The following is a 12835-nucleotide window of genomic DNA, read 5'->3' as shown; positions in this document are numbered from 1 at the left end:
ACATGCAGCTCTCTGTGAGGGGAACGAGACTGCTAGAACCGACAAACTCCCACTAAAGAACAGCCCACTGTGGTGGAACCACTTACCCACGGGGAAAAAAATCGTGAATCGAATGATTTGTGAAAAATCATTTTTAGTCCCTATCGCCCAGGTCTAGGCTGAAGACTGCAGTCACGACGATGTCAGATACTGAGAAAACCACCGCAGGTGCTGGCCCGGATCTGCACTGACAGACCCTGACAACGAAGCAACCGTGGTTCAACGATGATGAGGTCAGAACTGGGAGGAAGTAGAAGCGCCTCAACACTGATTCAACCAGCCACATGATTAAAGGGCCACTGTAACACTTTTCAAGCTTCCTCTGTATGTTTTTAATACGCCTCATTGGAAAAGAATCACTTTATTACTCTATTAATGGTGTAGCTCAACAAGCAGCCAGTGACATCACTGCCGTATGCCTGAATAGCAGTGACGTCACTACGAGACGTGTTTTGAGCGACCCTGCAGAGCAGAAAACCCCAAATAGAGGAAAGTGATTATTTCTTAGACGAGGCGTATTCATGACAAACCGACTACACGGCCCATCAGTGCGCGATACTGCAGTGGTTCTCAAGCTTTCTATTCAAAGACCTAGATTTTTCAAACTTCAGCTAAAATAACCAATCTGACCAGAATCCAACGTGGGATTGATGATTTTACCTCGGAGCCTTCGTCTTAAAACCTCCCGAGTCTGCCGTGTGAAGTGTATGGTGATGCTGGCGGGTTTTTTATTTTCCTTACAGCCGATGCTGAGATTTAGTTTTCCTATATCGAAGACTATGAGCAGTCTATGTTATAGATTTTTCATCATCTGCTATTTTTGCCGGCCGATCAGTCAAGCTAGCATGTTTGAGTTTTGAAAGGTGTACACAGGTGCCTCTTCGTCAAGCTGCAGCTTTGGAGGCAACCCAGAGAGAGATCTTCAAATGTCTTCAAATGTTTTTACAGTCAGATGAGGTGTCGCTCATGAGGGGAGCTCTTAGCAGCAACCAGGATTCCTCCGGGAGAGCCAGTCCCCTCCGTACAAACACAACCAACACGAGATCTCAGTTGAATTGACATTTGGACAAAAACATTAAAAGGTGGTGGTCAGGGAGGTTGTGTTGACCGTCCTGGATCAGCAGAGTAATGGGAATGCGAGGTGTTGACGCTGTACACACATGAACTTTGTCCTCCCTCATCTGTACACTGGAGCTAACGTGCTGTGTACAGTCCAGCTAACGTGGCCGTGGGCTGGTCTCAGACAGCACAGTGCCACTCTGCTCTCTTGCTCCGTGTCAATAAGGCTGGTTAATTCTTGGTGCAATCTCTGCAGTCTTTGTTGGAGGGTAGTCATTCAACTTGTGTCCTAATTTCATCTCAAATGAACTGAAATATTAAAAACCAGAAGGCTTATATAATCACCAGTCTCACAGCGATGCTGTTGAACGTCTGGTATCAAAACCGTAGCCATCAGTTTTCTTTCACCTGCATCAAATGTTTATTTCTTGTGTTCATCTTTTCCTGACCTGTGATGACCCTCCTCCGTTTAGAGCTCCTTTACCTCTGGCTAAAAACACACTCAACCGCGACCGTCCAGCTTCTGTCCCCGGTGGTAAAGGCTGTAATCGTCATTCTCTCCCGGGTCAAAGGACCCCGCAGCAGACGGGGCTGTTCATCATCTGCAGCTCCCATCAGCGTTGATACAAAGCCCAGGTGAACGCTGACGTGCAGCCCCCTCCGCTGGCGGGATGATGCTTTCTGTCATTTCAACCGCAAATTCAGTCTGTCAACAACTCAAAAAGAACACAAAGGCAACTCGTCTGGTTGCGATGGGGAAGACGTCGCTCGGCTCCAGGCAGCAGGTTGACTTGGGGTACGCGTGTGTCTGCAGTAGGAAAAGCGTGAACGGTTCTGAGCCTGACTGTGTTTCCAAAGTTGTCCCGAAGACGTTAAAGCAGTAGTGGTTTTACTTCTGGGGATAAATCCTCTCAGAGGAAGATCCCATTGAGTTCTGTCAGCGTGCGCTGGAACACAGGCAGATGCTGCACCCCCAGGCGTGTTTGGTGTGTGCAGGCTTCATCACGCTGCGCTCTCCATCTCCCCGTGCAGCCTTCGATCTTTGGCCCTCTGCTTGCAGTTCCCCCCCCAAACTCATTCCCACCTGATAAAAAAGACTAATTGTCTGTCAAAATAATCGATCGAGCCAAATTAAAACAAACATGGCAGTTTTGGTCACCCAGTTGACTAAATGATGACAGCTTTATTGACATTTGAGGAATGATTATTTTCCAGATCTTAGATCATGAACATCAGGTAACGGGGCTGTTTTGAGCCCCAGAATGGATACAAATGGTTTTGGAAACTTTTTTGTAACTCAGATCCCCCGAGATTTGACTGTGAGGCAAACGGTCAGTCGATGAGAATGGAGGAATGCAGAAGATGTCATAAAAATGGAGTTGTGGGATAGAAGTGCTGCTGCCCTGCAGCTCTTCATGCAGCCATTGGTCCCTGCAGGGGTGACGGTGGAGTGAGGTCACCTAGACATCCTTCTGGAATGTTCCAGGTGTACCTCATCACCACTCACCCACCTAAGGCTGTTCTGGCCAGACAGCCAGCATCCACCGGCCGGGGGCAGGCGAGTGGCAAGGCCCAGCTTTGAGGAGAAACCAACATCTAATTTCGCTAGCAGGAAGTGATAGCATTGACATTCCTCACTGCTAGCAAACGAGGGACGCACCAAGTTTGCTGTGAATCATTTCCCTTCATTCCATTAAAACTGCACTTCCATAGCGTAGAGTATTTAAAGCTCTGTCTCTGAGAGGGAGAGAACCAGAGAATACTAATCCCTCCTGCTACCTTTCATTGATTTTGTTTTAAACTTTCCCCAAATTTGGAAGGGAGAACACCAAAGACCCCCCCAAGACAAAAACCCTCAAGACAGGATGCAGGCGAGTTTTCAGAGCAGTTATTCCTGGGAGTCTTCAAGGCTGCGATGCCACCATTGTTCTTCTGACTCTCTCGCCCTGCACTGACTCATCACACTCAAGGACACTGATTTAATAACTTAAAGATTTGAAAATTCAGATTCAGGGGCTGTAGCCAGGCTTTGCTCCTGCATTTCTCCTCATTCTCACTGCTTATATTTTCCACTCTCCAGCCCACTTCCATTCTCAGACTGGAGGTGTCGAGCAAAAGTGCCAGACATGCAGAGGAGTGTTTGTTCTCTGCTGCTCTACTCTTTGTGCTTCCCGTGTCGGTCACAAACGATCTCCTCTCTGTCTCTCACAAACTGTTGAATGTGGCGCAGGTGGCGGTCGCGCGCGTCGCAGTTTTGGTGGCATGATGGCGTTTCTGGGGGTCTTTGAGACACAAGGGGGGGGGGGGATTCATGGCCTGAACTGTGCTTTTCTGATGCATGATCGATAGAAATAGATGTATCACAGATGGTGTGTGACAGATGGTGTGTGTGTGTGTGTGTGTGTGTAGATGGCCGGGCTCTGGCTGTGGGAGGAATGGGTGCTGACCTGCTCCCTCGGAACATCCTCCAGCAGTACGACCTTCGGAAGGACGTGTGGGCCCTACTTCCTCCCATGCTGACCCCGCGCTATGATGCCAACACACAGCTCCTGGACAGCAAGCTCTTTGTGGCAGGTATTAACGACTAAAGCAAATCATAAAAAAACGAGATTTGAGTGGAGTCGTATCTCTCAGCAGGCGCTAAAATGATTTGTCGCTCATGTTTTTGCGATCTCAGGTGGTCGTCAGTGTAAGCGACCTGTGAAGGCCTTCGAGATGTACGACATGGAGACGCGCTCTTGGACTACGCTGCCCATGTTGATGTGTAAACGCTCGTACGCGGGGGTGATATGGGACCCGGCTGGGAGGCTGTGTATACTAGGAGGACTGCGGCAGGGAGGAGGACATCAGAGCTCCAAGTTCACCAAGAATGTCAACGTTTTTGATACCAACCAAGGTACAGACGCTTTCCTGCATTCATCCTTGCTGCTTTTTTGTTTAACGCAGTGAAGCAGAAAAGGCCTGTCAGTGCCAAAATAATAATTAGAGCTCATATTCCTGCACACATGAGCTCTGACTGCTACAATCATAGGTGTCACGCGTGCCAGGAGTGGAGTGGAAGCAGGTAAGAAGGTCCGGGTCCCTCGGGTCAGAGTCAGCGCCTCTGAGGTTAAATGCCTGAAATAAGGTTTTAAAATAGCCCAGGAAACATCCCCAATTAATTCTTAGACATTTGTCCGTCTCAAAAAGGGTGGTTGCTAACAAGTGGCCGAACAAGACAACAGAGGTACTCATGGATATGAAATGTCATCACGCCTAAAAGAGGAAGAAGCCAAACACAGCCTGGTACTCCTGCTGGTGGTGTTTGGCTTCAGAAGTCATAAATGAGGGGTTCATGTGAGATTATGAGGCTGCTGGGCTCAGACAAATGGTTCTGATAACCTGATAGAACCCAGCACCCAGTCTTCAGATCCCATTGGCTCTTTGGCAGGAGAGCAGCTCACTTCTATGACACAACAAAGTGTGAACTTTGTGTCGATTGTGTTGCAGTGTGTGTTGATCCACGAAAAACTGCAAGATACAAGACTCAAATTTGTTGTTTGACTCCAACGAAGAGCAGGAAAGATCTCAAAATACCAAGAAGGGTCCAGCATGGAAACGTGTCCAGGTGACAGCTCACTCCGGGGGTGGCGCTCTCTCACACACACAGACTGACACCAACACCGCGTGTGAGAAGAACGCCTGCAGATGAGGCCTTCGTGTCATCGCACCACCAGCACTGCACAAGCCTGGAGGGCCGCAGCGATGCTGCTCAGGATCCAGAAAGTGCCGACGCCTTGTGCAGTGATAATTCAGCAAGAATCGGGATAAAATAAGTACAAAAATGTCAGGATGGAAAATAGCAGTGAAAACACAAGAACGAGAAAGGTTAAGATGTGAGTGGAGCAGACAGCCCCGTGCTGCTGATGGGTTCAGGGGCGAAGTTAAATTTACGGTTCGTTGGGTGGACAGAATACGCCTCGAGCTCCTGTAGTGAAAGAGTTTCCACTGGAGCACCACGAGGTCAGACGTTCCACTTGATAATCCGGAGATACCTGAAGAACCTCGACGTCACATTTCCAGAGTGCAGCTCCGCGCATCAGATGTGTGAATGCTTTGATATGAATGGCTTTTGAGCACCTACGTCTTGAATGTTCCGCCTTAAACTAGTTGTGCTTTCATCGTCCACCTGCAGACGTGTTGCTACGTTGGTACTCAACTCAACTTTATTTATAAAGCACTTTAAAAACAACCACAGCTGAAAACAAAGTGCTGTACATGAATAGTCATAAAACATAATAATCAAGTAAAAAACAATAAAAATGATAATAAATAAAAACAAATAATAAAAGCCTGTCTGATGTGCAAAGGCAGATCGTTCCATCACTTGGGAGCAGCAACACAAAAGGCTCTGTCCCCTCTGAGCTTCCGCTTCGACCTCGGTGCCTCAGGTCAGCTGATCAGCTGACCTGAGGCACCGAGCAGGAGCACGAGGGTGAAGCAGCTCAGAGAGGTAAGGGGGGGCCAGACCATTTAAGGATTTAAAAACAAATAAAATAATCTTAAAATGAACCCTGAAGTGCACAGGCAGCCAGTGGAGGGAGGCCAGAACGGGCGTGATGTGCTCCTTCTTACGTGCTCCAGTTAAAAGTCGAGCGGCAGCATTTTGTACCAACTGGAGACGTGAGAGGGAGGACTGGCTGATTCCAAAGTAAAGAGCATCGCAATCATCAAGCCCAGACGTGATGAAGGCATGAATCACAGTCTCAAAAAGCTTACGTGCAAGAAAGGGCTTCACCTTTGCGAACTGCCTCAGATGAAAGAAGCTGGACTTCACTACTGTACGCACAAAACACTACGTAGTTGCTATTGACTAGTATTGCGATTGACTAGTATTGCGATTGACTAGTATTGCTATTGACTAGTGTTGCGATTGACTAGTATTGCTATTGACTAGTATTGCAGATGGCTGGGATGTGTTTTCTCTTTTGCCTGCTCCTCCTCCTCCTCCCACTTCCCACCTGTGAGTTCTGAGGTGACTCAAACGCATCAAGAGATGAGGGAGCAGGTCGATTCATCAGGCTTTTATCGTCTCTGAGATGGCGGCAAACCTGACAGGTTTGCCTGGCCCGACCCGTCACCTGGTTTATGGGTTGTCAGTCCTGCTGTAGCAGGAGACGGCTGGAAAGCTTTTCGCCTCAGTGGTACAGAAGGAAAAGTCCCATTTGTTGGATGTTTGAATCATGGCCGCAGCGTTCCTCTCGCTGATGAGGGTCCAGCAGCAAGGCTGTCTGCAAACCATGGCGTTGGTGTGGGTTAATGAATCACGCATCTTCATTTTCACATCACACTCTCGATAAAGACAAATGTCATCGCTCCAGCAGAGACACCTGAGAGGAACAGGTGAACAGACCGAACGGCGACCGGAAGGAGAAATGAGGGAGCGAGAAATCGATAAGTCCTTTTCAACAGTTGGATACGCAGCCTGCGGCTGGGTTGGGTCCAGTGAAAGGCAAATAAAGCAGAGTATGGGAGCGATAATAATGTATGATAATGTGGAGAAGGTTGGGCTTGTGGGTGAGAGAGAGAGAGAGAGGGAGGAAACGCCCTCTTACACACACACACACGCACGCAGGCATGGCAGGCAGCCATACCGCGCCTCTCCATTCTAATTTTGGTGGAGATGAGATAGGAGATGAGCCGTGGAGGGAGGGCAGGGGATGAGGGGCGCTTTAAATTACAAGATCCAGAAACAGATTGCTTTATTATCCATCTTCAACAACATCTCTACACACACACACACACACACACACACACAGCCATCATATCTGCTGTCACAGTAATATTCTATTATGTTCAATTCCATATTTGCGATATGAAGACACCCGCCTGTTGATGCTCCTCACAAGAGTTTGGTGTTGTACTCAGGCCAGCGCGTGAGATGCAGCAAACACAACAAAAACACAAAGAGACGATTTGTGATGGAAGGAGAGTGAAGACCTGGAAGTTTCCGGGAGTCCGGCTGCAACGGTCCTCAGAGGATGTCCGCCGGACGCAGGAGCAAGTCAGCTGTTAACTTTCCAAACGTGCAGCAGAAGCTGCAGTCATGGACTCAGCCAGCGACGCGTGGCAGCTGCAGCGTTGCAGGGACAAATGCAGGAAGAAACACCGAAACTGTATCTCCATGAGAAGTGGCTCAGTTTGTGCTGCTGGGGGCCAGGACACACAGCGCCAGTGTGTCTGGTCCCTCACTCCACGCCATTCACACGCCCTGTTGCACGCGTCTGGAGTGTTTCAGGTGCATCCGATAAATCACCTCTCATCCCTCTAACCTGAGCAAAGGTCAGTCTCACAGTGCTGACGAGCCGTCCACTGCTCTGGAGTCAGTTTTCACATCAATAGATGATCGCTGCCATTGTGTCTGAGTCCGTGTGAGCAAACGCCTTTTCTTGCACGGCAAAAGTCAGTGAAAAATAAACGACCCGTGTCTGCCATCACGTGTTCTGGCGCCCAGCCTGACCCCCGGTTCCCCCCTCCAGCGTGATCCTGGCAATCTCGCTGACAGAAAAACAACCATAAAAACATAACTTCCTTAGTGGAGGGGAGAACCACAAATAATGGCGTCCCTCAGCGGCAGCGGCAGCGGCAGCATCAGCATCAGCGTGTTCCCCCGGCGCCTGGGCTGGATGCATGACCTTGTGGTGACTGGAACAACGGGCGGGAGGAATAATCAAGCATAAATGTAAACAGCGCAAATGTGCTCTCCCTTGTTGGGCCAATATGTAATTATTAGAAATGCCCAACCATAATGAATTCCTTTCAAAGGGATCATCTAAAAATGGTGAGTCACATCGGACGGATCCATCAAAGGCTGAGAGCCACTCAGCTTCCTGCTTTCGCTCTAATCAGGAGGGACGATTACAGAGGGGAGCTGTGGATTCAATCACCGGCTCACAGACTACAAAGCCCGGTCTTCAGAGAACGTTCTGCCTCTCCCTCCGTCTACATCGGAGTGGATATTGTCTCTCCTTCCCTTTATCCTCCTCAGCTGTGTCCCTCCAGAGCAGAATATTGCAGGCTGCTGTTTTCCCTGCGTCCTTCAAAGAAAATCTTGGCAAGAACATGTGTAATGCCTCCAAAGCAAACAGGAATCGGGCCTGCGATCGTAACCGGCTCTCGGGAGGACCGGAGCGTGCACAGCGTGCCGGCTGTGTGTTCTGATGAGTTTCCTGAGATCTCGGGCAGGATGCTCTGGATCCTGCTGGTACTCGCTCTCGGTGTTTCTCTTCAGGTGACACTTTCTGCATATTGATTTTGTTAATAGTGGTGTTCTACCAGAGAAGTGTGGTCTACCTTTCAAGTACTCACTCATGGGTGCCTCGAGCTCACAACGGCTTCTTTCCCTCCTGCATTACGTCCTCGTGACGCTGCAGAAAGAGCCAGCCACGTATATTTGATATTAATAACGATAAAAGCTGCAGCTGCAGAACTGAAGGAGAGTCCACATCTTCTCCATCCAGTCGTTGCTCCTTCATCGACACAGGTGTCCATTTGTGCCTTAAGTCAGTACCACTTTCAGTTCAGCGCCGCTGCGAGTGAGCACGGAGGCCAGGACGAGTGCCACTTAGTTCGTTTGGAGACAGTTTTTCTGTTGAATAGAAAAAATTGACTCCTCCTGCAGTCTGTAGTCACAGAAGTAACAGAGCTGTACAAAAAGGGCCTGTGGACTCAGGGCGCCTGTTTGTGGCCGCCAGCGAGAAGGTGATGCGTCGCACCTTAAACTGCTGCCTCACAAGAGCAAAGGCGTATACACTGGAATCCTTTTTGAGCAGAAAATCAACAGAGTTTGGCTTAACTTTTCGTGTTTTGAAATCTGATTATTAAAAACTCAAAATTGTACTTTTTTATGAAATAACTCCAAAAACTAGTGCAGTAAGTTGCCTTGAATTTGTGGGGTTTTCTTCAAGTTGGATGAAATTAAAAGCAGCAAAGTGCCATTGGCTGGGTGTGTCACATAACGTCATGTGATGGGTGAGGAGGATGTGGTCGTCAGTTGAACCTGTACTCACCCAGAGGGCAGGCGATGGTCAGACGGCGTGGCCCCGGACGCTTTGGCATCGAGGGCCTGAGATTCTCTCTCCCGTCACTTACGAGAGTTGCTGGCCAACTCCAACACTGGAGGATTTTCAAACTGAGCTGCGGACAAACGTGTGCAGTACTGCGTTCAGAGGCTGTATTGACCCAAAGTGAATGTGGAGTGGATTAAACTTGAGGAGACTTTCAGTGATGGAGGGATGGGAGAGAGCAGAGCGAACTGGGGTTTCTTCTGTAGTCCTCGGCGTAGCGTTGGCAGGCTGGGAGGGAGAACAGGTCTCCTCGTTACCGCCTGCTGTAGCAGGAAGGAACACTGAGCGTCTGGCTGCTGCTTCTCTGTCTCTACCTTGTTGTCTCTGCCACTTGTTTAAGTGCGACTGAAAGGGAGAGTGCGGCGGGTGAACAATCGAGGCTGAGGGAACATAAACAAGAACAAGACAAGGAGAAGTGCAAGGTAGAAAAGAGAAACCAGAGGAAACGCCGTCTCCAGATGAAGATAATCAACAACCTGTCCCTTGTGTCCTGTACGACTCCCCCTCACGCCATCATGACATGAGCTCAGGTCTTTCCAGTCCAGTCCAGGTCCATGCATAAACAAGGCTCCACTGCAGCAAAAGCTAATACAACGCGTCTCAGCGTTGTCGTGTGGAGCGACTTCCCTCACTGACTCTGTGCTTCCAACGTTGCGTTCTGGTGTGGGAACTCGATGCATTCTGGCTGCAGCTGACTTGTTTATGACCTCTGAGCAAGTCGCTCTCTGCGAACAAGCTCAGCAGCACCCTGTCCAGCCCGAGGGAGAGGACGTGCCACCGACTTCATCTCCTGTAAGCCTTTACACACTCCAGCACGCACGTTTGCTCACTTCAGGCTTCCTCTTCTCTCCGTGTGCTTGTGCAGGTGCCTGGTTGAAGTCAGAGGAGACCGTGGCCATGAAAACAAAGAGGGCTGACTTTGCTGCTGCTTTTCTGCGTGGCCGGATGGTCGTCGCCGGTGGACTCGGTAAGAGAGACGGACGTTCAGCTGAAACACAACGAGAGGGCACTTGATTGTCTGGTAATTCGCTGCTGTGGGATGGGTGCAGACGTTTGGTTCATTTGCTTTCCTTCTGTGTCTCATTCTCCACACCGGCTGAACACAGATGTTTGTGTCCCAGTCTTGCACCGTGCAGGTGAAGTGGTCGCGGCTCTGCTTCAGGCGACACTGAGGCAGTGAGAGCTCGTCCACTGTGCTGCTTCACCCGTCTGTGTTCAAACTAACGGAAACTGTCCCTGTCCTCATGCCGCTTCTACGCCAGCGATCAGAGATTGTACACAGGCCTTCGATGCTGCGCTCTGATGCTGCTTTGACTTCAACTCTCTCTTCTTCCTGGCACAGTGACTGCATGTGTGACATCACAGCGTGCAACTCAAACTGATAGCCTGCTGTTCCTATGAGTTAGCATAACAAAAACTCCAGCCTGAGGGTGCTGGTTTGTCCAGTCAGAGCTCCTGTAGATGCGGCTTGGTGGAGAGCTGCATCATCCTGCGTGTGTGTGTGTGTGTGTGTGTGTGTGTGTGTGTGTGTGTGTGTGTGTGTCAGGTCATGAGCCCTCAGCGCTGGACACAGTGGAGGCCTTTCATCCTCAGAAGAAGAAGTGGGAGAGGTTGGCCCCCATGACCTTCCCCCGATGCTCTGCCTCTTCCATCATCATCAGAGACCGCCTCTTGGTGGTGGGCGGAGTCAACCAGGTAAATTACTTTGACTCATTTTGTTGTGTTTAGGTTGTGGATTGGCTTGAACCCCCTGAAGTAGAGTTGAGACTCAGACTCAGCTCTTGACTCTGACATGAGGGGCCGGTACCAGACCAGCGAGTCTGACCAGGCCTCAAAGGCAGAATGACGACAGTGCAGGAGTTCTGTCCTTGTGTCATCCAGTGAGCTGGAAACCAGTCAATTAAGAAATAGTTCTTTTTTACAAGGCTGAAGAAAAGGACACACACACACAAGCACACGCACGCAGTGCTGGGAACTGGAAACCAGGCCCAGCTGCTCTCGCATCCCCACCGTCAGCACTTTCAGACCTGCAGCTCCGCCTCGTCCTCCACACCTGAGGATGAAGCAGCGCTTCAGCACTCCCTCTTTGAGGAAAAGAGCAAGAGAAGGAAACGTGCTTGACACCAATATTTAAGTGGCTAAGAAAACTGCAGCCGTTCAGACGTTGGCGCTGTCCTGGACTCATTGGTGCTGATGAGACGCCTCCCCTGCTGGACCGTTGCTACACATCGATCACCGTCACACCTCTCAAACGTCCTGAACACTTAAACTTCCATCCTTCTGCCCCAAAACTGGCTGGATTCTTCCTCCATCTCTTCTGTAACCTCCACCAAGTTTGGTGAGGCTGAGCCTCACAAACCTGACCGCAGAAACATGACCGGCTGAGAACGACTGAACAGCTCCCCCTTGTGGACAGACCTGCAGGCTGCCCACAGGGAGTGAGACATTTTTAGCAGCTGCTTCAAACTGATCAGTGTAAAAGTTACAGTGATGCCAGCTGACAGGTCATCTGGTTCCCTTCGCACGGAGCCCTGGAGGGGAAAGACACGTTATTTTGAGGCCACCAGATAAAACTAGTGGCCTCAATTTAGTAATTCTGAGGCTGTATGATCTTACTTATGAGCTCAAATTTGTGAATTTGTTGCCACCAGCCATAACTTTAGTTTAGTTAAGAAAAAACTACATTGAGGGAGCAACTTCTGTCTTGTGGCCTTAAATGTATATTTTTTATTCTCTATGGCCGCTCCAGATCTCTGTACCTTCACGAGTGAATAGGTAACACCTGATTTATCCAGCCAATCAGACGCAGGCATGTGATGAGTGTGGGTGTCTCCTGCCTTTCAGCAGCAGCCTCTACTTCCTGTCCTCAGGTCCCCAGCGCGGCTCATGAGATCCTGTATGTCAAAGAGGAGGAGTATCTGTAGCGTGTGGTGGGACGGGTGCCCCACGGATGGAGTCGTTCTTCTGTAGCGGATCACACTGCCCCCTGCCGGACTGCAGGACCACTGAACCCCACAGGGAGGCGCTCATGCAGGACGGAGGAGCCGCTCTCTCTCACCCCTCTCTGGAGAGCGGACTTGGGAAGAAGACACTTTTGTAGCCTCTATGTCTTGACTTGTGGACAGACGATGGTGGGAGGACTTACAGTATTTCATAGCGTATGTACACACATGCACTTTGTGTTCTTCGTTAGGTTTGATGTGTTCATTTGTTCGCAGCTTGCACCATTAGAGCATTTCTACTGTAGATCGGGTGACACCCCCGTGGAGTCTGATCATGTGACTGCCGTACGTGGTCACGTCTGCTTGACGAAGGGAGAAGGGGTTGTGTTTATGTACATCAGTACTTGGGAGAAGTGTCACTCAGGATGCAGTGCTGTCACTCCTAGTACTGCAACCTACAGTATGATTCAGTACATGAAAAGTAGCGTTGTGTTGACTGACATGTCGTGAACTTGATAGGACCAGACTATTAACTTAGGTACAGAGAACCATCTGGGTCTTATTCTTGCAGCAATACGGTGTTCTGTTTGTGCTGTGCAGTAACGTACACTCTCACTCAGGTCGTGGCGTTCCACATCGTTTTAGTGACTCCAGAGGAAACCTACCGACCACCGCGCTGGCAGCGGCTGG

At 49.7% G+C, this 12835-nt stretch overlaps 1 protein-coding gene across 6 annotated transcripts in view; it reads left to right on the top strand.

The window, feature by feature from the left end:
- The window catches only part of klhdc8a (kelch domain containing 8A), a 35727-nt gene that overhangs the window by 22504 nt on the left and 388 nt on the right, over window positions 1-12835 (top strand). For 5 of the 6 annotated variants that reach the window (XM_086198181.1, XM_086198164.1, XM_086198173.1 and 2 more), the window contains 5 exons: window positions 3508-3672; window positions 3776-3994; window positions 10069-10170; window positions 10750-10898; window positions 12074-12835. The exon at window positions 12074-12835 is cut by the window's right edge and continues 388 nt beyond it. In XM_086198181.1, the coding sequence (XP_086054307.1) occupies window positions 3508-3672; window positions 3776-3994; window positions 10069-10170; window positions 10750-10898; window positions 12074-12127 (689 nt within the window). In that variant the 3' untranslated portion in view covers window positions 12128-12835. The remainder of the gene's footprint in view (window positions 1-3507; window positions 3673-3775; window positions 3995-10068; window positions 10171-10749; window positions 10899-12073) is intronic. The other variant, XR_015111915.1, reaches the window with a different exon arrangement.

The sequence above is a fragment of the Aulostomus chinensis genome, chromosome 3 (genome assembly GCF_037954235.1).
Source record: "Aulostomus chinensis isolate RoL2024-O1b breed Wild chromosome 3, RoL_Achi_v1.0, whole genome shotgun sequence".
In the NCBI taxonomy this organism is placed as follows: Eukaryota; Metazoa; Chordata; class Actinopteri; order Syngnathiformes; family Aulostomidae; genus Aulostomus; species Aulostomus chinensis.
Note: the sequence above shows the minus strand (reverse complement) of the source record. Positions and strands in the feature narration are given on the sequence as shown.